The 27,601-nt window shown below is 43.4% G+C and overlaps 1 protein-coding gene across 1 annotated transcript; it reads right to left on the reverse strand.

Annotated features, from left to right (window-relative positions):
- Window positions 1-7,908: 7,908 nt before the first annotated feature.
- Nps (neuropeptide S) lies at window positions 7,909-12,472 on the reverse strand. Its single transcript, XM_040733054.1, has 3 exons — window positions 12,389-12,472; window positions 12,195-12,276; window positions 7,909-8,676 (listed from the first exon to the last, which is right to left on the reverse strand). Exons 1-3 carry the CDS (start codon window positions 12,394-12,396, stop codon window positions 8,497-8,499), a joined length of 270 nt encoding a protein of 89 aa, XP_040588988.1. The 5' UTR covers window positions 12,397-12,472; the 3' UTR covers window positions 7,909-8,496.
- Between the last annotated feature and the right edge of the window lie 15,129 nt (window positions 12,473-27,601).

The raw sequence follows: 27,601 nt of genomic DNA on the forward strand, positions 1-27,601 counted from the left end.
CAGCTAAGACAGAGACATCCAAGATAAAGCCAATTCACAGCTGCGGGGGCTGAGGCTGCAGCCTTACAAGACTTAGGACTGGAGGTTTCACATTTGCAAAGAAGTGCTATGTGTGGACAAGGCAGGGTTGATAATGGTGTACTTTATGCTGAGCTTTCTGTGTGTAAACTCCTGCAAACTTGAGTGCCATCCTAAAATTAAATGTGACAAAAGAAGCCTGCACACATAACTTAAACAGGAGAGTGTAGATGGATGTAAACATGTGTCCCACGCAACCACTCCATATTGAGAACTCTTGTGATTTTTAAAATATATACAGTTTAATCTTACAATTGCTTTTTATTCTTTTGAAAATAAAATAGCTTACTATAGAGAAGAGGAAGGAAAGGAGAATGGAGTAGATATTATTTTCAATGTATTTTTGAAATTTCAGCATGTTTTCCCACCATCTGTTTGAGACCATTTCACCAGGTAGGAAGACTTTCTTCATCTCATTAAACCAAATTATACTAAGTACTAAAGCTTGTGGCAGCATGTATCAGGGGTATTTTCTTAGTGAAAATACACAGATGGAGAGATATTTTAAATGCAAAATATTTTTTAAGTCAGAGATTCCTTAGATGTACAAGATACGTACATATATAAAATTTCTGTGATTGTCATATGGCGTATTATATATATTTATATAAAATGCATGTTCTAGAGAATTGCATATTGTTACAAATTATATATTATACCCAACCATGACAAGGGTTTTTGGCAAGATCACATAAAAAGAAACATCAGATTCAGTTCTTCAGGGAAATTTAAGTACTAAGAAGCCTTTCACTGTCCAGGGTTGCTACAGTAATGAACTCCTCTTGGACCAGGAAGTTTTAGAGTCTCATGAGAAACTGAAAGAGAAAACAGCATGGGAACTACACTCAGCAAATAAAGTCAATTTTAAGTCACTTGGGATTGTTGCTATAAATGGATTGTATCCACCTGACCTGATTTCATCACACAATATTTTCAGAGCATCTGAGTCATTGAACCTGGATCATACAAGGTACAGTGTTCACATAAAAATGCCCTGTCTTGTTCTGTTTTATTGCGACTCCCTGTGGAATGCCAGTAGCTTGTCTCGATCTCACATACAGAAACAGACAAGGTCATGGATGATCAATAGAGAGAGAGAGCTGAGTTAGTGTGGAAGGCTCTGACAATGCCATTGACCTCAGTACTGCAGCTATACTTACAGCATTGCTGCAAGTTCCACACACATTGGGATCTTCTGTCAGGCACTGGACTGAGTGTTTCACGTGCATCAACTGACTTGGCCTATAAAACCTGCAGAATAGTTATTACCATTCATAGTTATTGGGGAGATAGCTCAGTAGTTAAAGAACTTGCTACCCAAGTAGCATTTGGGAGGACAAGAGGTCAGAATCCTGGAACCTGCTTAAATGTTGGGTGGGTGTTATAGCCCCTTCATAATTCTAACACTCTGAAGAGGAGACAGGAGATCCCCAGAGCAAGCCAGCACACTAAATTAGGGAGATTCCCAATGTTAGCCTCAGGTAATCATATGCACATGCACACCCTGTGCATACACATTCATGTAGACATGCATACACAAATGCACACACATAGACACATGAAAAAAAGTTGTTTTTACATTTTGCCAAATAAAGAACTTAGTCTTGGGGCGGGGACTTCCTCAAGGCTGCCAGTTAGTAAATGGTGAGCTGCCATTATTGGTGGTCTCATAGCACCCATACACAAGCCAGACAGAATCTAGATGATATCTTACATGTTACAATTGGCCTGATATCCAAAAAGAACCACATCTCCGCACTCATGCAATCCTGTGCTTCAAAGGGTAGATGCCAATCATAGCTCCTCCCACCTGGCACAAGTTGCTGTTCTGAAATGGAAATCTTAAATGGACATCAGGTGGTGCATTTAAATGTTCCAAATATTACTGTATAAAGAAAAGAAAGGAAGCAGGGAAGGAAGGAAAGAAAGAAAGAAGAAAAGAAGGGGAAGGGAAGGGAAGGGAAGGGAAAAGAAAAGTTGGTAGTCTCCATAATCAACTGATTTTAAAAATTGCTAATGAAAGCAGAAGAGTCTTAGGATGCTGGCCTTTTGTCAAGTCCTTATAGAGTTTGAGATTTCTGGGATCTTGGACATATTCTCCATGGCAAGTTCTTGTATAATTCTCTCAAAATACATTATCTACAGATCAGAAAGTGAGGTTGTGCTTATCTTGAGAGCCCAATGAATGCTGAGTAATTAGATGTGTGTCTGGCTTTATTTGTGTAGAACTCAGTTACATTGCAAACACCTTTTCACCTGCATCACAGAATTACAAAGATTAGTTCCGATGTAGGTGGGAAAGTTCTTTGCTATCCTTATTCAAATGGAAATGATATTATTATTTATTATTATTATCATCATTGTTGTTGTTTTATGGTTATCACCGCAAAGTAAAACAAGTTAAAAACTCTTTTCCAATGCCACCTTCCCATCTCTGGGGATGGTGCCTTCTTCCTGCTCTCTGGTAGGACTTTTAAAGCAAAGATTCACAACCTTGGTTATCCCTCTCTGTTCCAGATCGCTGGCAGGGAGGTACTCCGTACACACAGGAGATGGAGTGTGCTCCACAGGCTTTTCACAGTCATCCTTCCCTGGGAATATATTAGTATTCCCTCCACACCAAGAAAAGGATGACATCTCCCACCTACAAAGAAGGCAGCTTCATCTTAATTTTGTCCATTGAAGGCTTTATGTAATGCTTCTAGTGAAACAGCAGCTTGAGGCAGGTCCCTGAGCAAGGGAAACACTGTGACTGAGATACTATAGAACATCAAAGGAGAGACCAGGCCATTGGAGACAGGGCTGGCATGTGGCTTCAGTAGAAATAAAGGACTGTGAGGTTCTCTCAAAGTTAGTAGAGTTCCGGGAACCCTCTTTGCCTGCTGCAGAGCCCTCCACTCAGAGATGTTCAAGACAACAATCGATAAGAGGAGATGAGACAACGTATGAAGGCCTCCAGGACGCCAGCCCATGTTTTCATGGACTGCTATCTTCCTGAATCCCTACTCTCTACTGTCTAAAGTTTCCTTCATTTGTCACAGAAAAATGGATGTCCTTGTCCTCACAGCTCCAGAATATTGGAGGAAAGAATCTTTCTTTCTGACAGGTCAGCAAAAGTCTGGGCTTTACACCTTCATCTTTGCACCCATGCCTATGAGGGAGACTCAGTGGGCTGACTGGTCACAGGACTGTGACACAGAAAGAGTCTCCAGCATTTCTTGATTCTTCTACACTATAGGGTTTCTCTCAAGCTTTTCCTGGTCTGTGTCACCTGACTATCCATGGTGTCAAAACAGAGACCTCCTCCAACCCCTGAAAAACAAACAAACAAACAAACAAACAAACAGGAGCTACTCACTGAACACCCCATGGCAAGGGCATCAGCATCATGCTTGGTAGAGGCTCAAAGGCAGGCAGTGGAGTGAGGCTGCAGGAGGGAAGAGAAGGGCTTCGGGGGACCTCTAGATGGGGAGACTGGTGTGGAGGAGCCAGAGGGGGACTAGCTCAAGGTGAGCAGAGTGCACATTTGGCTTTCTCTTCTGCTCTGATTGGACATGGGGGTAGGACCGCTAGTTATTGACCACGACTTATCATTTTGAGCCAATTGCCACCGAGCTTGACTTCTCTTGTGCAGTGCAGGCTGATTCGAAGACAAAGGTCTGTGTGGTTAGGTATGGCATGACTGTCACCTAATTATACATGCAGTTCCTCAGTGAGCTTCATTTAATCTATGACTTCCAAAGAATGTAGGACATTTCTCTGGGGAATCAGACATGCTGGCACCATCTTAGGCTAGAACTTTCCTTGGGGCAATATTTAGAATAATATCCACTTCACGTGTCTGCGTCAATGACCATTATCTGCCTCTAGTTCCCCATCAATGTTGTTTATAATTATGATTTAGACATTCATGTCTTTTAGTCAACAGCAATCCAGGCTGGCAGTGATGCCCCTGCGTGTATAGCATCTATTTTACTTTTTCCTTTCTGAGATCCTATTGTGGTATCACTTTGGCTTGTATTTTTATGGATGAGGAAGCTGAGGTTGGAAAGATCTGGGGACCTGCCTAAGTTTGCTGAGTGAATGCCATTTGAGCTGGGGTGTGCCTGACCGCAAAGTCGGTGCTTATAAACCTAAGGAAAGTGAGGCTCCTGTGACGCACATGCTATCTGTCGCGTAGCACACCTCATGGGAGCCTGGAACAGAACTCTGCATCAGCTTGAGCTGCACATCTCACTTCAAGACTATAAAAGAGCCATAACCCATAATTCTTTTATGTACCTGGAGGGTTTCCATCATGGAGGCAGGAAGCACGACTCCAGCTAATGTCATTTCTTGGCAGTGACCATAAGTCACTCTGATAATTACCGAACTGCTTGCCCAAGGATGTGCAAAGTCGCGTAGTGGATGGGAGCACAGAGCTCCCGGCTCCCTGTAGGTTGGTGCACAGGACACTGCTCTGTAACTTCTGACTCTTGAGTTTGAACTGTATCCACTCATTGTCTACTTGCTTCTGTGGTCCCTCCTCAGGGGTTACCTTTCATCCTGGCTAATGCATCCTGGACCTCCCAGCATGTCTATCATCTCCAACTGTGCCCTTGGATGTCTTTTCTGCTCTTTATTCTTTACTCTGTCTCTACTGGCCCCTACCTGAAGCCAGCTGTTCCTCACAGCCCATGAGAATAAAAAGATGTTGAGCTCTGCAGGAATCCTGCTGTCTTCCAAGAGTCGAAGAGAATCAGAGAAAGAGCAGGGGAGTAGGGGTGAGAGGAAGGAGGGTCGGGGAAGAGGTCGGGAATTCCTGCCATTCCAACTGCCTTCAACACCTTGGATATTGCCCAGTGTCCCTACTCAGGATCTGGCACCAGTCATATCACAGCTGGGCTGTTTCTGCCAGCTATGGTGGTGCATACCTTTAATAACAGTACCCAGGAAGTGGAAGCAGTCGAATCTCTGTGAGTTCGAGGCCAGCCTGGTCTACACAGCAAGTTCCAAGCCAGCCAGTGAGGGTTATACAGTTAGACCCTGTGTGAAAACAAACAAACAAAAGAAACCTACCACCAGCTTGGCTATTCTGAGGACATAAGGGGAGCAGGCACGGAGGGAAGATAGTCTGTGTCACTGGGCCTCCTTCCTGTGGTGACTAACTGCTACTGGTGTTAAAACTGACCAGAGCACTATTCTATGTCTCACATGTATAAAGCCAGCAAGGCCAAGACACAGGTCTGCTGGAAACCTTCCAATGCCTCCCTGTGTCCCTCACAGGAAAAGTGACAGTCTTATGAGATCCTTCAGAGACCCTCTTACCTTTCTGGTCTCCGTACACTTTCTGTCTTCTAATCTCCCCTGAAGTTACCTTCCCAAACAACTGTACCCGAAATTGTCTTCTTGCTCCTATCTCACAATCCTCCTCTGTCAGTCCCACTGCTTCTTGTTACCGTCATCTAAGATACTACCTACATCTCCATAATTGAAAATAATTTTAAAAATGTACATGTACATGCTATCTGAATATATGTACTATTCATTTCATGTATGCATTGAGTATAATCTATATATATGTACATGTTAAATAATATCTACTAATCTATTAAATTAGCTTCCCTATCAATAACGCTAGATACACAAAAAATATTAATTTCCCTGGTTGATTCCTGCCAGTTTGTTTGTTTTACAGGGAGCACCCTCCTCATGCTATTTTACATGTATGTTGTATACATCTCCACTTTGTCCAAGAGTTTTGATTTATTTTCTTCACTTTTGCATTCCCAGTGTCTGGAACACTATGTCTGAGTACAGTACCAGCTCAGCAAATATTTTTGAGCAAATGAATTACCAGTGATTCCCCAACAAATGAATTACTCCTGCTGGGGAATCTTAGAGTTCGAAGAATTCTAGAGACTGGGGTGATGTGGCAAAACCAAGGAAGTGTGGTCATGGGCTTTGGGGTCAGCCTGAGATCTTGGCTCTCCTGTCTCCCTTGTTAGCTCTGTGCTGAACTCCTCCACACCAGCATCTTCTCTCGCCAGGTACGTATGGCTCCCGATGACTCTTGTTCTTTCAGTTCACTAAAATTCTCCAGTAGAACATAAAACTCTATCCTGTTCAGGTAAGTCAGAGGGAAATAAGTAACAACTCATTTGTCTTGTGGGATGTTAGTGTTCAAAGGGCTTCCAGAGCCTCCAGCTACACAAGCAAAATGTTGGCCTCCATCAACACCCTTGGTTATGAAGGGCTGAAGGTCACGGGCACCTTCTCATTTCCACCCCCGTGGCCTTGCTTGCATCTGTGACCAAAATCAATTCACTGCGTCAGGTTCACACTCCCCAAAGGTTTAAGTGACCTTCCTCAGCCACATCTTTGTCGTTTAGTTGAAAACACTTCATTCCAGGAACCTGGGCAAGAAGCATTTAACTTTCTCCTGAAAGAGAACTTCCCTGTCTGCCTGTGTGCAGTCTGCTCTGATCCTTTGATAGCAGACACTTTTCTACTTTCCCCCTTCACCTGTCCCCAAAAGGAACGCGAAGGAGAAGGCCCAGATATTAGGCACCGGAATGGGGAGGTCACAGAGTGATGCAAACCTTGGAAGAGCATAGTCTACACACCATTGGGTCTACAAGGGCACAGCTGCTGGGAGGAGACCAGGGACAGTTGGTCTCAGGTAGATACACACAACAGCACAGGAGACTGTCCATTCTTGGACGTTTCCTCTGTGCTTCCCAAAGGTGTTTCCTTGAGGTTCCTAGATCCTTCAAAGCCCCTTTAACAAGTGCGCATATCGTTATGTTACTCCTATCTGAATTACTGCCCATGTCTCTGGACAGCAAGAGTAAAGTGAACACACGTGAACCGGGAAGCATCTCCATTTTACAGCAGGCACGGGCAAGCACCAGAAGGCCTTGCAAAACCTGCTATTTTCAGGCCAGTTCTTAGAACCTTCTCCAATCTGACACATCTAAAGGCTGATGCACTCACAGACAGCAGGTTGAGCAGACCTGCCTGGCCACCGTGGGACCAGCTCACCGTGAGCTCCAGTTCCTGAAGACTGTTTTCTATCTGAAGATGGTGACCAAGGGCAGGGTCCTTCTTTAACTTTCAAAGCTGGTGGTGTGACATCTGTGTGAGGAATTCAAAGAATACCTACAACATATTCCAGAGTCCAATGTGTATAAACATGTTCATTATATTTACACTTTGGAAGCAACTCCTCAATCAATGCCTGCCTGTCCCCCCTCCCGTGTGTGTGTGTGTGTGTGTGTGTGTGTGTGTGTGTGTGTGTCTGTGTCTGTGCCCTTATGGAGGTAGGAAGTCAACCTCAAGCTGCTTCTTCTATTGCTCTCTACCTTATTTGTTGAGGCAGGGTCTTTAGCTGAACTCGGAACTCGATATCTGGTTAGACTCCCTGGCCAATAAGCCCCAATCATCTTCCCTCCTCTACCTCCTCAGCACTGAAGTGACAACCATATATTGCCACCTCTGGTTCTTTGTACAGGTTCCAGGGATACAGATCTAGATGTCCATGCTTGTATCATCAGTATTTACCCACCAAGCCACTAACAACCCAGCCCTGCATTTCCCAAAAAACAAAACAAAACAAAAAACCCAAACAAACAAACCCATCAGTAGCAAGAGTATCCAGGGAATAGTACTTGGCCTGGCCTGGCAAGAATGGGTGTGGGATCATTCACCAGCAAAGTTTTGGGAAATGTACCCCCTACCACACAAACACCAGCCAGCTCTCTGGTATCACCATTATGACTGGCAGTATTCCATTCCATGTCTTAAAAGTGAAGACAAAACAAATTCTCCAAGACAAAACAATTCGCCATCTTTATGTATATTTGGAATCAGAAAAAGGAGGAGGATAAACAGACCCAGAGGGCTCTGGGGATTGATCACTTGTTGCAGGTACCCCTTAATTGACAGATGGATTCAGCTGCACCATCATCTTCACGATGTAATTTCATGAGACTCTTTTACAAACAGAAGCAGCACAGCCCTGAAGAATCGGCTTGGCTAAGTCATTTGAGAAAATTGTGTTTAAAGGAGAAATAGCATATATCTACCACTGCATTTGGTGTTACAGCACAGCAAGGCAACAGGAGAAGAGTCACACTACTATGACAGTAAAAACGCCCACAACCTTGTGGCCAATTCAAGATCAAAGTCAGTGTGTCCCTCCGCATTTGGGGAAGTAACTAGCCAAGCACAGAAATCATTTTTCACTCACAGGTGGAAGTTTGAGACAGGTTTGCATTTCCCCCCCAAAACTTAATTTACTCTGAGCCTGTTAGGGGAAGAGGGCATCTGAGGATGAGGAGGGAAGCAACATCTCAGGGTAGCATACAACAGATTTTAGCACATCAGTCACACTCTACATAGCTTGAGATTAATTCCTAGAGTCCTTTGCACACTTATTCATTGCTTTGCTCTTCGAAATGAAGTTTTTTTCACCCCTGAGCCAACTCCATTGCGAAAGGATCTTTTCATTGATGTCTTCTCCAAAACTGGCTTTAGGAAAGTTAGTCCGTGGCTTCTCTCCAGCCTGCTTGGGCAGCTGCTCAGCAGGATGAGAAAGTAATCAGGTCTCCCAGGCACCTGGTGATTTAGAAGGGGCAGGAGGGAGAGGATACAGCTTCTGGGTAAAAAAGTTTATGTCAACAGTAATGATTTTCAAAACCTTTATGACTATGAAGTCACTATGTCTCACCTTCTTAATGGTGAGAAACGGTGCTAAAACACAACATGTACTTAACATAGATAGTGTCTGGGTTACAACTGGCTTGTCTACCTTTCATTCTGTCATTCAGCATTGGTACTGTGTATTCCACATGATGGTCACCTTGCCATTATTTTGTAAGGAATGTTTGAAGTCCTAGGAATGCTATTGAAAATGCATCCGGGTCTAGGAATGAGTTTCACTTGGTAGGGCACTGACTAGCATACCCAAAGCCCTTGGTTCAGCCCCCAGCACTGCATAAACTGGGTATGATGTGACACACCTGAAATCTCAGCACTTGGAAGGTGGAGGCAGGGGGATAAGAAGTTTAAGGTCAGGACTGGAGAGACAGTTCAGTAATTAAGAGCTCTGGCTGCTCTTCTAGAGTATTTGGGTTCAATTCCTAGCACCAACACGGCAGCTAACTACTGTCTGTAACTCCAGCATACCTCATACAGACATAAATACAAATAAAAAACCATTAAAAATTTTTAAAAAGAAGTTTAAGATCATTTTTTGAAACTTGAAACTTAAAAAAATACTCACTAAAATTTAGTGAGGTTAGGCCAGCCTGTGTTGCATGATACCCCTGTCTCAAAAGTTTCTATTGCCCTAAGTATGTATAGAAATTCCATAAGGAAACCTGCCACTTTATAAGCTAGTTTCAAAATTAAATTAGCTAAAAGAAATTCCCCCAGGCACCCACCCAGTGTGACCCAACTCTAGTTTTGTCAAAGCACTGAACTTTCTGGACTGTCTATGGCTACCTACCTAGGTTTCCTGAAAGTGGTACCAATGAGTGACCCTGACACCTTCAGCTTCTGGCTGTGGTTCCAGTCCTCATCATGGCTCAAGGCCTGGATAACACATCACAGTGCTGAGTGGTACAAGAAACAAATCCAGAACCCCAGAGCTCAAACTGGGCCCAAGGAAGCTGCAGTCCAGCCCCACAGTGTGTGAATGAGGAAGCCAAGCACCAGAGCAAAGTCACACTCTGGTCACAGCTGCGAAGTCCTAGCGGCAGCACTGATCCTGTACTCTGGCGGGAGCTGCTGACACTTGCCAGGTCTTTCCCTTTCATGGCTTCAACAGAAGTCTAACAACTGGCAAGGTGCTAACCAAATCCTGTCCTCGACAAAGCAGCGACCTTGGTAAAGCCATCTCTGAGCTACACGCTTTCTGTGCCTCATCTTATTTTTACCCGGCAAAGAAAAGAGCTGTGTGAAGCCAGTGCCACCCGCTCCCTGGCTGTTGGTGAGGAGACCATGTGCTTGCAGGTGACACTGCTGGATCCAAGCCCTGGTTTCTCAGCTCCAATAGAACAAGAGCACAAGCATTTTGCTAGAAATGGAGAGACACAGCACAAAGTAAAGCTTAAAAGAGCTTACACATTTTGTTGTCTGGTATTGGAAACAAGTTTGCCTTGAGTTGCTCTATTTGGGTGATGGGATTACGTTTGCAATGCATCAAACTCTTTGGAACTCTTCGCCCTGGCTGGGTAAATAACTGATCTCCAGAGCTCAGAGCTCCCAAGCAAACCTTTCCAATGGGTGTGGGGGAAAGAAGATATTCTCTTTCTCTCTCTCTCTCTCTTTCTCTCTCTCTAAATATATATGTATATATATATATATATCCTTCCCTCTCTCTTTTCATTTTCCCCCTCTATCTTTATGTCTTTCTCTGTGTCTCTGTCTCTGTCTCCCTCTGTGTTGTTATTGTTGTTTTCTGTTTGATCTGGGAATAGTCAAAGGCAGTTTCATAAATATTGGTTGTGTTAAAGACCAATAAAAAACTCTGAGTTTAACACCTCTCTGTTTTCCCCTGTGTTAACATGATAGATAAATGCCACCTACTTTAAATGTCCAGCAGGAAGGATTCATGTATCAATGCAGAAAGGAAGCAATCAACTCTTTCCAGAATGCTCATGATGCAGCCTCTATCCCACAAATGAAAAGTGTTGGTGCTGGTTATGAGACCCTTAACTATCCCTAAAAAGACCTCAGTGTGCTGGACTTAACTGAAGGCAGGTAGGCTAGCCCATTATATGAATGAAGGACTCCATGAAGCTCTGAGGAAAACGATGAAATCCTGTGTGGTTAGCCTACATGACCACTCACCCCAAACAGCCAGGTTGCCATGAATACCACCCACGGCACTACTGCCTGGCAGGGCTGTGACGAGAACAGCGTCCTCATGGCAAAGCTAGAAATACGGGCACCACTGTGAAAGGAGAAACGCTGCCTTATGGCCTAGGAAGTCTCTGTATACTTCAGAATAAAGAATTCTTCATTTCAAAACCGCTGCAGACAAGTCCCTCTTGTTCCAAAGTGCCATGAGAAAACCTCCTTTAGGAACAAAGACTAGAACGCAAGCAGGAAGACGCTTGAGAAATTGTACCCATTTGTGGATTGTGAGTCACCCACTTGATCAGTGCCATGTCTTAGAGGATCAATGAGTGAATTCATGTTGAATGCTCATGGGAGGGAAAGGCAGAAGGGAGGCTGTATTAAATAAACAGGAAATAGAAAAATGACAGATGTGAAGATCAACGAGAGGACCGATTATACAAATGACTAGAACATGATGCTTGAAGGAGTTGTCACTTGGAATTTCTATGGCCTCTCTTTATCGTAAAACTAGTTCCTCAAATTACGGTGAGCTCAGTAATTACACCCTGACAGGTTAAATTTTAGTGAAGCAAAGTTAAAGTCCACAGTGGCATTAACAACCAAGGATATTTTAATATTGTAAAGGTATGACATAAAAGCAACGACAGATGACATAGAAGGGATATAAACACCCCCAAAGAAAGGCATTCATTTTTCTGAATGTCTTGAGAAGCTCTACAAATACTCTTGAATAAACACATGAGTAAATACCTTAGGCAATATTTCATTGGAATCTAATATGTTGCCTACATTCTTCACCTGAAAAAAGAGTCCACGTTTTGGTAAAATTAGGAAATTTCTGCTTCTGAAAAATGACCAATGCAATTTCAATGCAAAATATTTACTATGGTTAAGAGTGGATTATGTAGGATAAATGAATTGTCATGAACCAAATTATGAATATTTTATGTTGGAACATCCATTTCCACATGCAGGACACAACCCCCAAATAATTCACAATAAATTAGTATATCCCAGGGCTGGAGAGATGACTCAGCTGTTAAAAGCTAGGCTCATAACCAAAAATTAGTATATTCCAGAATTGCCTATTTTCACATATAAATTTTTGTCTTACTAATCTCATGAAGTTCTTTACACATACTTTTCTTTAAAGGTCTAAAATAAAATGAAATATTTTTGTCTCATATTTCTCAAGATTCCTTTGAATTTGGGCACTCCACCACCCCAATCACTGACCTAACCATCAGAAACAGCAGTGAACCCCTTACCTTGGAAGAGAGAATTGGATAAGCCCAAAACATGTGCACCGTGGACAGTGACAGAAACAAGATGAGGCTGAGTTTTAACGAGCTGAAGAATAGAAAAGACAAAAGCTCTGTTTGAATCTCACATAAGCAAATACAAGTTTTAAAAACATACAAAAATTCAACAATACTATTGGCAGAAATAGTCGGTACATTACCTAATCATTTTGGATTTTCTGAGATCTGTGCAGATGGGTTTTTATTGCCAGATTCCTCACGCTGTCTGTCTGATCCTACTTGGGTGGCTCTTTTATATCAGAAAAGTTCAGAAGCAAAAATATCATTGAGATTCATCCTGTGTGAGTGGTTGGCCTGACTGTGGCCTTTTGTGCTTGTTAAGTAAGAAAAGGACAGTAACATGGATGCTGTCACTGAGTTACCAGGGGTTGACTTCATTCAAGCTTGCCATTAAGAATGCCCTTCAAATACTCAGTCCCCCGTGCAACTTCCCTGTGACATGGTGGCCAGGAGTCTCAAGAGGAACTTTAAGTATTGTTTTTAGCTGGGAGTTTAAACACTTAGAAAGGATGATAGTGTTTCCTTGAATGTCAGAGACTAATACAACTGAAATCACCAAGGGACTCAAGAGTGACCACACAAATGATGCAGGCAGATCAGCTCTCTACACTCTATCTCCTTCCTTCAGGACTTCAACTGTCAAAGCAAAACATATTGCACATCTGTCGTCACTGGTCCCCATGTCAAAGAATGGCACTGTCCTTTCCTGTAGGCACTGTTAAAGTCCTGTGTCCAGACTTTGGTGAGCCTCTTCATTCATCCCTTCCTCTCCTCTCCAGGAGCAGAACTTGCCCAGAAGCCTGGCTTCCCCTACACATCAGTGGGCAAGGATATTAGGAACTTTATCTGGGGGCATTAAGCAGGGACAGATGTCACTAAGGGTCACAGTGGAGGAAAACACCAAGGGAGGTGCTTCTGCTATTGCTTCTGAAATAGTGCCAATGTTTTTCATTACAATTCAAAGATGGGAAATGACTCAGTTGACAAAGTGCTTGCCATACAAGCATAGGTACCTGGGTTTGGACTCCTAACAACTACATAAAAAAACAGGTGCAGTGGTACACATTTGTGACTCCAGTGCTGGTGACCTGGAGACAAGCAGAACTCTGGAACTCACTGTCCAGCCAATCAGCCTCTGAATGATGAGTGACCCTATCTCAAATGTAAGGTAGAAAGTAACTGAGTAACAGAAACTTCAGATTTAAATACATGTGCAGTGCTTAAATGTCTCATGCACCCAACCCCTCCCCCCTACACACACACACATGCATGTATGTGTGTGCACACCCACATACACAAAGCAACTGAAGAAAATCCTTTCCCTTCAAGATCCTCATCTTTTGGAGGGCAAAGATAGGTAGGTACCTTGAGTCTGGGGCACAGCTACTTGTCACAGCTACATTCACTCCCTTCTCTTGGAAAAGGTCTCTCTGTATGACTTTCAGGTCACTGTCAATCATAGTCCCAGTCTGACTAAAACGAGGACAAGGAGGTGACCCAGCTCCTGAGAGAACTCGGATGACAGGACTAGTGCCATGTTAAGAGCTCTTTGGAGGACATCATGTAGATGCTGGGACACAGAGGGGGCACAAGGAATTGAGGATATGTGTTCTCTTTTGGTTGCTCCTTAAGACCAGCTAACACACACACACACACACACACACACACACACACACACACACACACACACCAGAAACAACAAGAACAAAAACAGAATAGAGAATAAAGAGATTATATCCAGCAGCAACCTTTCGTTGACTGATGAGCAATAGACTAATTAGATCTGGGAAGCTCTTGCTGACAAGATTTCAAACAGACTCAGCTATACTTAGGACAGAGTTCTCTTTACATATAGTAAAGCTAACACCAGAAGGAGGACCAGAAGAAGCATGTTTAAGAGTCATGTAAATACCACATCACTTCCCTTCTTCTTGGACTTGGCAACAGACTAGAGATTTCTTCTATAGAGGGGCTTACCAGAGGTCTCCTATAGGAAAAGATTAGCTATAGTGAAGTCCTAAAAACAAAGGCACAACTCAATGCCAAAACCCATGGGTCTGTCTCTGATGTGACTCAACTCCTAGCACACTTCCTGAAGGTCCCTCACCATCAAAGCAGGTGACAGAAGACCCTTTTCTGAAGCATCTACTCAATACAAAAGGAAAGAGTTGCAGGAACTTCAGGGATGCTAAACAAAACCGTAGCAGCTGACTGTGGGATGCTAACCTCCCCTGTTGCCAGCTCTAGTAACACAAAATCACATGGTGAATGTTGTTAGTATCTAATCTTAAATATATACACATAACCAAGATAGAGGTATAATAAACAAAGAACTCTTATGGAGCTATACCACAGCCAGGAGAAAGAGGATGGAAGACGACAGTATGAAAAATTGTGAAGTAATGAAAGAAACAAGAAATACAAAAAAAAACATGAAGAGGGAAAATTTAAAGAAAGCATCTTGGTATTCTCAGCCAGAATATATTGTATCTATGAAACGAGAAAAGAACGTTATATAAAAGGAAAACTGGAGATGACAGATTATCTAATGAAATTTAATGGAAGAAAACTTACAAGTATTGGAAAAGAAGGTTAACCAAATCTTCTCGACATTCAGTTAAAAAGACAGAGGAGAAAGTTTGTGGTGCTAGAAGAGGAAGGCCAGCATGATGCCACACAGACATGGTAGAAACTCTAGAAGAGAGGGCAAGAGGAACGAGAAAGCAGAGAGTCCATGGATAAAATATCATTTTCCAGGTGGAAGGACTCATCTTGCCTAACATAATCAATAAAACTCAGCCTGTCCCAAAGCATGCCACCGTAAGAGTTCAGAAAATTGGGTGTAATCAGCTTCTAGATTACCTACAAAAACTCAATTCACAAATACATTTGAACTTCTCAAAACCAACGCTGAGGAAGCAGAAGACTGTTAAACAATGCTTTCCAAATTACATTTCCAATGTAGAATTGGAATCCAATAATTCAGAATTTATTTCTCCTCATTAACTGTAAGGCTATGATGAATATTTTTGTATGTTTAAGATTTTAAAACAATACTCCCCACAAACATTTTCTCAGAAAGCTTCTTTCAGGATATGGTCTACCAAAGTGCATAAAACTATAAAGAAAATGAGGGACACAGGCAAGAAGTGAACACAGGAGATGAAGAAAATTCTCAGATGGCAAACAAGAGTGGTCCCCGGTTCTATCTGTATACCAAACCTGAGGACCACAACCATATTGTGGTGGGATAGAGGGCTCTGAATAAGGCATCTAAAAGAGGATAAAAATCAAAGAAGAACTAAAAACCTTATAAGGAGAATGAGACCACTGGAGAATTGGAGATGGGGTTAGTGATGATTTCATAGAAAACCAAGCGAAAGAAAGAGAGATATATTCACTCCAGGGAAAAGGATGTCACATGTGAAGGAAAAATAGTAAGCTAACTACTTGACTCCACTAGGAGGACATGTGCACAATCATAATGATATCATGACTGAGGGGACTTCTAACCCCAAAGTAACTTAACTGCCCTGAAAGTTATTTCTTGCATGAACACGTGTCTGGTAAAGTGGATCATCTAATTTCCCTAGAGGGAACTCAAGATATAATGTTGAAAAATGAAAATTCAAACCACACTATGTATTCAGAGATAAACACAAAGCTAATCAGCTTTAAAAGGTTGAAAGTGGTGGCTCTGGAGGAGGAAACTGAACTGGAAATGGGTTATTATCATAAAGTGCTTCCTTGGATGATTTGACTCAGTAGAGTGTACTGTTAGCTACAATGAAAGTAAAGTTTTGAGATTTTAAAACATTATGAAGTAGTTTTGTCTGGAGACAGCAGGGGTCATCTTTTCTGCTGCATAGGAAAAGACTGCTTGATTTAAAAGGAAAAAATTCCACACCAGAAATCTAAGAAATGGAAAAGTAAAGAAAAGGAAGAAAGTTGATGGACAGAAGGGGAACAAGAGAGGGAGGGAAAAAGAAGAGAGATATCTGGGATGGATGAAGAGAAATGGAGAGAGAAAGATGGAAAGAGCAAAAGGATTGGTGTGGACAGATAGAGAAACAAAAATTTGAGATATATGGAGAAGAAAATGAGAAGGTAGGTTAATAAAAAGGATGAAGAAAGAAGAAAATAGATAGGAAGAGAGATGAAGAAAAGGACAGAAGAAAGAGAGATTAAGGTTGGCAGGTGGATGGGTGGAGAGAGACAGAAGATGAAATCATACAATGCTAAAAACATTTAGCTAACACACGCTAGGCTCAATACATAAGAATAACAGTCAACACTGTACTGAGCGCTTGCTGTGGTAAGTAGCATGAAGCCAGGCTGCTTTCTGGGGCTCAGATCACTGTCTTCCTTGCAGCTCTGGGACCGCATGGTGACAGTTCACTATCTGCTACAACTGAATCTCAGAGAGTTAAGCAGCTTACTTGCTCAAGGACATGAAGCCAATGGAGGATAGAGAAGCTGTCACTCCAGTTCTGTGGGACTTCACTCTTCCATGTATGGCATTGACCATGTCTGGAATAGCTAGTATTTATGACAATCAAGCCCCACTTCCCAGCCAACATACATACATACTGATGTTGGATTATCTCAGTGTTTGAAATCAAATGCATTTATTCCCAATGAAAATTTTCAGACGTCACCTCCCCCTAGCTCAATACCATTGTTCTTTCTCTAGATTTGGTGTTTGTGTCATCTCTTATTGCTCCACCTCTCTAGGCTAGGCTAGCACTGTCATTCTAGAACCTTTCTCCTACTTCTCCCTACTCCTCTTCCCCTCTCTCTTTCCTCAGAGACTCCATAAGACATTATCCAAGACACTTTCTGCTTTAACTTTGATGATATCATCTGGATACTTGGTCATGTTGTCTTGCGTGGCTTTGAAACAGCGCCCGCCTCTTTTCTAAGCATCTTGCTTTATTGCAAAGATTTTTTCTCTGGTGTACTCTCACACCTCCAAAGATATTACCAGGTCTCTTGTTGGTGTTTTGTTTATAATAATAATAAAACTATATTATTTGGAATAATATAATAAAGCCTTATTTGATGTCACTAACCAGGGGTCTCTTAAGGTCAGTTGCCAGTAGACTGGACTTTCAAGGGAATTTAAGATCAACTTGCTCTCCATAAGGCCCTTGTGATAATTAGGGCCTCCCTGGATTCCTCTGTCCTTCTACATAGAGGAACTGAGGCCAGCTGCACTTAGACATCTATGAACTGCCATTTTGGTCTACAGGTAGATGCTGGTAACTTCTCATTTCTCTCATCTTTCTCCTTCCTTCCTTCTATAGTGTGATTTATTTTGAGACATGGTTTCATGTATTCCTGGCTAGCCTTGAACTTTCTATGTAGTCAATCTTCTTGCCTCTATCTCTCAAGTGCTAGTATTACAAGTATATAATACCATACCTGATTTTATGTGATGCTGAAATGGAATACATGGTCCTATGCATGCTAGGTATTCTTCTATTTGAGCTACATCCCCAATCTAGGACTATAGGAATAAAATGATGATGATGTTGCTGATAGTTAAACACATTTCTTAGCTCCTTGGTGCTTCAGTCTGTATCAGTCTGCTTCTGCATTTCTGTGGCAAGCACCTGAGAGAAAACAACTTGAGGAAGGGTTTCTTTTGACTCACAGTTTTATAGGTCTTGGCCAGTGACCGACTCCATTATTTCTGAGTCTGTTGAGAGGCAGAACATCATGGGGGAGGCTGTGTTGGGACAGAGCTGTTTAACTCATAAGATCCAGGAAAGAGTCCACAGGTGGACTTCTGAGTCCTGGAATCTCCTTAAACTACACACTGGTGATTGTATTTATGTCTATGCGGACATTCATCTATGGAGAGAAACCAGACTTATCATCAGACTTAGAGATTTCCCAAGATCCACGATCCATTTCCTTCCAAAGAACAGAGCTGCCAGCTTAGGCATGTGCTTATAACCAAACCACAATAGTTCATCACAGACAGGCATTACCCGAAGCCTTTGTGAGATCTTTCTCTGCTGTTTGTCCCCATGACTGTTGTTCATTCACCCATTTGTACAGTAGAGAGAATTCTGTGTAATGCTTACAGGGAATTACAGGGAAGAGAGCTGATGAGGTGGGCTTGGCACATGTTTGTGGTGGTGGATCTGCAGACACACCAATTCTCTCTTTCCTGTGTGCTGCCCCCATGGAGAGAACACCAGTGGATCTTGGGTATCAGGAAGCAGCAGACACAGAACACATCTGTTCTTTTATGTGTGAGAAGAAGATTCCAGGGGGAAAAGTTGGTCATGGAGCAAAGATCCCTTATGCAGCCTAGTTGAAATATGCCACCAAATTGGCCAACCATTCAGGACTTTGGGCCTCTAAACTTTGGGGTGGTTTGGTATACAGAAAACTTAGTGTATGTTTCTTCAGTCAACATTCACTTGTGGAGGAAACAACACGAGGCATCACCTGCAGCTCCTTCTCAAACTCAGCCAAGGATTCCTCTTGACATAGTGGCCATCCTCTAAACCCAAGAGACAATCTCTGTATGGACTAAACTTGGTTCTCAATGGGACACCCCTAGGAAGAGGGAACCTTACCTAAGGGAGTACTTTTATCAGTTGGCCTGTGGGCATGTCTGTGGGATATTTTCTTAATTGACAGTTGATGTAGGACAGCCCAGTCCACTATGGGTGGTGCCTTCCTTAGTCAGTTGGGCCTGGGCTATTATAAGAAAGACAGCTGAATGTGAGACTGGGGGGAAGCCAATAAACAATGTTCCTCTGTGACCTCTGCCTCCAGGATCCTGCTTGACAGTTCCTGCCCCAGCTTTCCTCAAACCCTCTGAGAAGGGTTTGTTTTAGCCAGCATCTTATCAGAGTAACAGAAAGTGGGTTAGGACACCTGTCACCATGACTCAGGCATGACTCTTCTGCGTTGGCAGCTGTCCAAAGAATGGTGGCTAACATACAGAGTCACAGATAGAATGATGTGATGAGCATGTTAAATGAGTCCTTTGAGCCTGGGTCTACCAATTCTACCTTTTACAGGTATTTCAGGTTCCTAGACCCCACCATGCCATGCCTGCAATTGACAGAAGAGGTGTTAGTCAGTTCACACTAGACCACGGTCAACAGCTTAAGTGAAAGTTAGCAGTAGCTAACTGTGTAAAGGGCACTCAGCCTGCCATTTGTCCCCTGAAAACATATTTTTGTGTTCATCCACTATGCTCTGGGCCCTGTGCTAGAAGCTGCGACTTAGAATTGACTGTGACACCCTCAGTCCTGTCTTGTCCTTGGGGAATTCCCAGCTCAGATTCAAAAACAAGATTTGTTTTCTGATCCCAAGCTTATTAAAAACAAGTTTCAGCTGGGCAGCTGTTGGGAAGTGGATGAGTGCAATATGCCCATGGCCTGAGTTCTAGGCCAGGACTAAGAGCCCAGCACCTGAGCACCCTAATACTCCAGAACACCAGTAATCTTCCTGCAGCCCAGCTTCTTATGACTAAGAAGCAGAGTCTTCCATTCCTCAATCTGGGCCAAGAATCAGAAGTCCTAACTCGGCTGCCGAGTACCCCTAGCTATAAGGTTTTCCTTTCAACAGCTTTGTGTGGGGAGGAGAGAAAGAGAATGTTGAACTTTAAGTGCATACAAATGTCAATTGTGAATCCAAGAGGAGGGAGAGCAGTAGAGGGGTGTCAGCCTGGCACAGGTCTCTGGGGATCTCTTTGGAAGATGAGTCCCATAGTGTGATGTCTCTGGTAGACAGGGAGGGTGTCATGTGCCAAGAACACTGTCAACACAAAAAGCAAAGGTTAGTGCCAACTCAACCCTGGAACTCACCAGTCCTCTCATGGAAAGAGCACGGCCCTGTCTGTCACACTGGCATTGTCTAAAAGTCACCAGAGTCCTTTGCACATGCTTCTCCCCAGCATTAGAGTCAAAGCAGGGAAAAGGAACCGGTGCTTTTGGACTTTTGCTTCTTATTGGTTGGCTCTGAAACATTCAGTTGTGTCTGCATCTCTAGATGTACATCTCCCATTGGAAGTTTGAGGCCATCCATTAGAAATACTGTGGACAGAAGCCACTGAGGTCTCCCTTTTAATTCCAAGAGCTTTGTGTCAAAGCATCAAGAAGTCTCCTTCGGAACCAGGTTTATTACTTCTGGCTTTAGAAACTTAGCAAAATTAGGACTTAGCAACATGTCTTAATTATTCCATGTTAAAATAAGAAACAGACAAACAAACAAACAAAACCAGGGAAGGTTATCAGTTCTGTTCAATGGAAGACTTTGCTGTTTTTAAAAAACACTCTGTAATGGATCTCGGTGCCTCTAATTATAATACACATTGGGCTCCATGTCTTTCTGCATGTATGGAAAAATCAATTTCATTTTACTGCTCCTTAATTCATATAACTGTAATATGCTCTGAAAGTGTAATTAAAACACAGAATGTGTTCAAATACACTTTGGGTTTATAGCAGAGTAGGAAGAGGCTTGGGTGAAGCTGAGGTTAACTTATTGAAGTTAGTTATTGCTCTGATTCATGGCTGCTCCTTGTGTTTTGCTATGATTTCCATGCATCCAATTCAAAGAGCTGGCACTGAACATCAGTGTTCTATAGAAATAAGACCTGGGAGATGGTGAGACTTGTCAGAATAAAAGGTGAAAAACACTCTCCCTATTTGTTTTACACTGTGGTCCTTCAACTCAGAATTTTTGACATTTGGGCCTAGACATTGTTGTGTTTGTGCATGAGTGTGTGTGTGCCTATAGAGGCCAGAGGGTTTGTGTGTGTGTGTGTGTGTGTGTGCATGTGTGCATGTGGAGGCCAGAGGTTACCTCAGATGTCCTGCCACAGAAGTTTTAATCTTTGTGTATGAATGGTTTGCCTGCATGTATGTGTGTACCCAACTTGTGTGCAGTTCCCGTAGAGGCCAGAAGAGCGTGTCAGATCCTCTGGAAATTGCATTACAGTGCTGGTAAGCCACCACATGGATGCTGGGAACTAAACCTCAGTTTCCTGGAAAGTCAGCCAGTATTTTTACCTACTGAGCCACCTCTCCAGCCCCATAAGCTGCCTATCTTACTTATTGAGACAGAGTCTTTCACTGACCCAGAGTTTCCAGGTTGAACCAAATTAACTGGCCGTGAGCTCTAGATCTCTGCCTCTCCAGCACTGGGATTACAAATGTGCATCACCATGCTAGACTTTTTATGTGGGTTCTAGTAGTCAAACTAAATCCCTCATTTGTGTGCTGCAAGCTCTGCACCAATAGAGCCATCTCTCAGCCACGTGGGCTGGCATTCTTGGTTGGGGAAGCTGCTTGCACACATACTTTAATGCTTTAACAAGTATCCTTCTGACCCACTAGATACTGCTACCCTAGCACTGACAAATGGAAACCTCTCTAGAAATGACCAAATGTCCCCAGGGAAGCAGGTACAAAATCCATGCCCCTACTCCCCAGTTAAGAGCCACATCCTGACCATGAGACCAATACTCCAGGTAGGCATGTAATTAACACAGTCACAACAGAGAGCATGTCTGCCCGCCTCCCTCCCTCCCTTCTGTCCTTAATACAAGTTCTCATTATGTAGCCCTGGCTGACCTAGAACTTGACCTGGAGCCAGAACATGACTATCTCTGCCTCTTGGGTTCTGGGAATGCTTTACTTTCTTGATTACTCAAACTAAACTGTGAATTTTTTGATTCACTGAAATATGTTACTTATTTGTTAGGTAATACATGTAGCAGTCATGACAAATGGCTTATATGTTGATTGAGTAATTAGTGACAAAATATGCTACTAGGTTTTCTTGGTGGCATATATTCTTAGTTACAGTCTTCTGCAAATGGTCCTGTTTTTCTTAACCCTTGGGTATTTTTTTTCTACTCATACTCTAAATTTGCTTCTGAGAAAACAGATACTCTGTGAGGTGAGGTTTCAGTGTAGGAGGGCATTCTGTTTCAGGAGCCTCATTGACCAATGAAAGTTATCTTCTGAAGAATCCTTAAACATCTTGGTAACAGCAGCTGGATCATTCTGGATAAGCAAGTCGACTTTGTAAGGGCTCACTGTGGGAAGAGAAAACTCTATTGCAAGGGATCTTGCTCAGACCAAAATGGGATAGTCTCTTAAAAGCATTTTCTAGAATGTTCTATAACAGCAGCTGAAAGTTACATGTTTGAACTGATCTGTCAAACAATCAACAGGACCCGTAGTATGCTAAAGTCTACAGCACAAGGCAATTTCTACAAAGGTGAAATACCAGAGACAAGGAATGCCAATGTCAGGGTGGTCTGAGGTAGCATTTACCAGAACTCTGCCTTCACAGTGAGGAGGGTCAGAGGCCCAGAGTATCTAAGACCCTGCAAGTGACTCCAGTCCACCTTGCTACTTCTAGTGCCATTTGATAGTTATAGCGAGTTCCCATCCTGCAGGGAGAGTATACCAGGACTGGGCATAGGTCTTCATTCTGCCATCAAAGGATCAGAGTAGAAGAGGCGCCTCATCAGAGGAAATGGATATCTCAGCAAGTGGGCAGAGAGTGTCCTCAGTAGGCAATGTTATGATCCAACTGAGAAGGGGGGGCCCTGATTGGTGCACTGCAGGTGAAAGCCAATGAATGAGTGTGTTTGTAGATTGGCTGTGTGGGCGTGATGAGATGCTTGGAACGGGCTGACTTCTTCATCAGTTCACTGTGCTTACTCAAGAATATACAGTCTCCAAAATGTCACCTCCACACCTGGCCTTAGCAGTCTCCCCCATGCTGCTTTTTCTCTGATCCCGGGTCTCCTCCAGGGACTCTCTAGCTCGAGGCCTCATGTTTCTGCTTTACCTTCTTGAAGCCCACCTATGCTCTGACCATGCCCTCACTCCCCCATCTCTGCCTTGACCACTTCTTCACCCCTCAATCCTACGCTGACCTCCTCCACATCCCTACCTCTGCTCTGAACACCTCCACACTTCTACCTCTGCTCTGAGTACCTCCTCAACACCCACCACCCTCTGGAGTTTTTTTTTTCCTTTACCATTTAGCACAGGAATCCCCTGCTTAGGTGGAAAACCTTAGCCTCCCAGATGACCATGCCCTGAGACTGCAAACAGGGTGGAAAACATACCCAGCCCCCTACCCCCTGGGGTCTGAGACAGTTTGGTTGTGATCCCACATTAACCAAGTCCCTCTCTCTCATTTGATATCTTTGTGACCTCTGTCATACAGTCTAAAATCCCATTCTCTTACTTTTGTCACATAGTATAGGTCGCATATTTAACTAAGACTACTTAAATATTCAGGAGTAGATATCTGACTTTGTCTGGAAGGACTGATGCCTCTTTCTTTGGTTCCCAAAGCTGTGCTGCCTGTCTGATGCCACAGTGTTAATAAATCTTACACCTGAAGGACAATTTGATTCAACATCTTTTTTAGCCCTCTTTCTCCTCCCCTCCCCCAAACATCCACTATCATAATTGTTCCCTGATAGCTTCCAACTCTCCATCCAACCCAACTGTCAACATTGCCCCTACATCTGTTTTGAGTGAAGCCATGTTCCCCAATGACTGAGATCCCCTCAGATATCACCAAAGGAAAATGCTACATTTCCTAGTGAATGCTCATGGTTATAGATCTCTCTTTCTGGGTCACACATCAACCTGCTCCAACTTGCCTACCCAGAGGAAGAATGGCCTTTGTCACATAAGTCACAGATGAACGAAGCCTGTTTTTCTACCATGAAAGACCCCTTCTTTCTTGAAAACCTTAAAAGCTGATATATTGCTTTGCCTGGGTGTGCATGGAACCATTTCAGACTTCCCACCATGTTGCTGTTTGTGTTAACAACGTCTTGCCTAAATGACGATTTACTTCAGAGCCTTTCTCTCAGGCGTCCTCTCCTCTCCCCTCCCTTAGAATGTGGCCAGTCCCTGCCTCTGGGAACTAACATTGGATAAATATTTGGAGAGGTGTTTTAGGTACCAGGAAAGCATCCTGGGATGAACAGCTAGATGATCAGAGCAGCCTGTGCCGGGCAAGTAGAGCCAGGAGGAACCGTGTGCTTGAGGGAAGAGCAACAGGATACAGACAAAGATGTGAGGTGGGCTGAGCACAGCTGGTGCGACCAAACAAAGACGCTGTGCCCCTGACTTGGGTTATGATGATGGCACAGGGGAAAGCCAAAGGAAGTGAGCGAGGCAAGGCCTGAGTAATGGCCAGGTCTCTCCAGAGGTCTGCGTGCTGCTGAGAGATGATCTGAGTCAAGAACAAGGCCCTGTTGGGAGGTACCAAATGTTCCCTGCTAATTCTCAGAGGAACTGCAGGGGACTGAGGCAAAGAAAGCAATGTATAGCATTGCATCCCGAGCATCTCAGTGCTTAAGGATGTGAACCAGAGCCACAGCTCGACCCCAGTGCTCATGTCCAAGGTCACTCTCCTGACACCCCTAACCAGGATCCCAAACATCTGTGCTCAAGGAAGACTAGAACCTGCGGAGGTCACTGCCAGCTCCCAGGACTCAGACCTGCCTTCCTTCCTGCTTCCACCTGGAGATTCACGCCGTCACACACAGAGCAGGTGACAGGGTAGGGAATGGTCCCTAGTGGGCCACTAAGATCCAAAAGGCCCCTATTGTCTCACAGGTCCATCTGAAAGCTTTGAGGAAAACAAGCCTCAGCCCCCATGACTGCTGAGGGGAGAAGCAGGGCTCTGAGATCCACCCTTCCATGGAGGCAGCCTCCTTGCAGGCCTCAGTAACACTCATCTTAAATCCCATCTCTTGTCGGGGATGAAACTGCTAAATGTAGCCTTCCTTCACACTTTTCCTTCATCTATATAGTCTCCTAGCTCAATTTTACTGGGGCTCTGATTATTTCCCAGATATGTACCCATTCAAACTTTACTATCTTTTATTAGGGTTGTATTCGTGGATAAATAAATCCCTGGCACTTGGAACTTTATCTACTGGAAGCTTCTGCTTTGGCTTCCAAAATGCTTCCGATCTCCAGCTAAAATAATCAAGTCATTATCCCTGAAAGATAGGCTTGTGAGTTTCAGATCCTGCACAGGTGAAAATGGATGTCTTCATAACTCACACTCTTGCTATTCTGTGGAATTTTTAAATGCTTCTGAATTAGTTGAGTTATAACAGTGAAACTATCATAAAAATTAAGAATATTTAATTTGAACGCTACTATTGCTGAAGATTTGGCTCTGCACCTAAGAGCACTTACTGCTCTTATACTTAGTGGTCAAATTCAGTTCCCAAAACCCACACTGGGCAGCTCACAACAACCTCTAACTCCAGGTCCAGAGGACCAGACACCTTCCTCTGACTTCCACAGGCATAATCACACATGTGCACATACACACACACACATAAAAATAAGATAATTCTTTAAAGTATTAACAGTACTGTTCAATTTCAAATAAGAAATTGATGCTAAACATTGTTTGGTCATGGTGTGTGTTATGTTTTTAGGGGTGCATGGTTTATGCATACATGTGTGTTTACATCTGTGCATATACGCAAATGTGAGTACTCAAGAGTCAGAGGTGCTTCCTCTCATCTCTTTTTCCACCTTAGTTTTGAGACAGTGTTTCTCACTAGACCTGGACCTCACTGACTTAGCTGGACTAGCTGACCAGGGAGCTTCAGCTAGTGCCTGACTCTTTCCCACCACCAAGCACTGAGAATAGATGTGTGCATTGCCACACCCAGCATTCACATGGGTGCTGAGAATCCAAGCTGGGGTCTTCACACTTGCATAACAAACCCTTCACTCATTGAACTATCTCCCCAGACCCAGGTGTATTGTTAAAGATCACGATGTTATCTAAAATTACACTAGCACTATGCTTGTAGACTGGACTATTCAAATGTAGTCTCTTGCCTATGAAAATTTCAAAGGCATTTGGCCAGTGTTTTAAGTACTTAACTCCCTCTTAAATAAATGAAAAGTTGCTAAGCTCAACAAAAGCATCCCATTTGCCTTAAAGACACACTATTTCCATATTGTCAAATATTTACTGAGAAACATTAGAAATACGGGTAGATGTGGTCAGAAGGAAAGGTTTCAAACCTGACAATTTGTAGGTGGAGACAAGGAGAATTTGGGGATCAGGAATGCTCTGCCAGGAAATTTCATTCCGCTGTGTATGAAGTCAATGCAGGGGAGCAGCCCACTCAGGACTGCAAGAGCATGGTGGGAATCAGGAAAGGCTTGTCTTTATTCTTGTCCTTTACTTTGGCCAGCTGAGGTTCGGAGATGCCAGGTTCATGCAACCCTCCTCCAGGAATGGAGGGGATTCCGTGACAGCTACTGTCTGCCTTTGTCTTTATGCTTCAAGAAGAGCAAGAGGGCCTTAAAAAAGAGTATTATAGAGGGTTTGTTGTACAAGCATGAAGACCTGAGTTCAAGCCCAGCATCCATGTATATGTAAAGTCATTAAAGATATCTCAGCTGCTGGTGGATCCCCTAGTTAAGCAACCCTGCTTAATCAAGGGCGTTTGTTAGGGTAACGATTCTATCTTTGTGTGTTTCTCTGGCAGCCTCCTGCTTCGTCGCAGAGGCATCTGAATATGACAGTATTTTCAACGAGTTGGTAGGGTTCCTTGGATCTATAGAATAATTATGGGTAGGTAAAGAGAGACTCTTCCAGACCTTGAGTGCCCAAGCCCTAGGAGGCAGGGTGGTAGATACAGATGCTAGATTCCGGGCTCCAGAAGCCAGAGACTGAGCTGTAGGCCTCATGGTGGGTAGGGAGAGGGGAAGAAAAGAGATATAGAGAGCTCACCCTGTCACTCCGTCCTTCCCATAGAAACCAGAGAGGCTGTGCTGGTTGGTGTTTGTCATCTTGACTTCAGTCCTCTGCAAGGGCAGAAAGTGCTCAAAATCACCAAATATCTCTCCAGCTCTGATTGCCTTTTAGGGGGCCACTCAATTCTTCCTAGTGGGAGTGGCATAATAACATCAAATGACCTTCCATCCAGGTCCCCTTCCTGGACAGTCTTGGAGTTCATGCTAACTATCCTGGGCTGAAGATTCACAGGCACCTAAAATCTGGTTGCAGAGCTGTGTCCAGAAGGAAGGGGCAGGGGCATTGTGCACACTAAAATCAAGAGAGCTTGGCTCTGTTTTGTAAATTGTGTTTCCATGGCTGTGACACACAGCTCAGGTGAAGAAAAAAAACTGTAATCTGACTCTTCACTGTTGGAAATGATACAGTGTGATCCTGTGCAAGGTCAAGTTGACTTCAAAGAGTAGAAGGCCGAGAAGGTCCAAGGAGATTTGGTGGAGAATTTCTTACCTGGACTTCTGGCAGCTCCATGTTCAATCCATATAGTCTACAAATATTCCACA

The sequence above is a fragment of the Mesocricetus auratus genome, unplaced genomic scaffold, assembly GCF_017639785.1.
Source record: "Mesocricetus auratus isolate SY011 unplaced genomic scaffold, BCM_Maur_2.0 Super-Scaffold_4256, whole genome shotgun sequence".
Lineage (NCBI taxonomy): Eukaryota > Metazoa > Chordata > Mammalia > Rodentia > Cricetidae > Mesocricetus > Mesocricetus auratus.

Excerpts from the sequence above, each read along its gene's own strand:
- Nps (XM_040733054.1), bottom strand. Across the intron at positions 8,677-12,194 it reads ATCCAATTCTCTCTTCCAAG|GTGCCTGGGAGACCTGATTA; the intron begins GTAAGGGGTTCA and ends CTAAATCACCAG.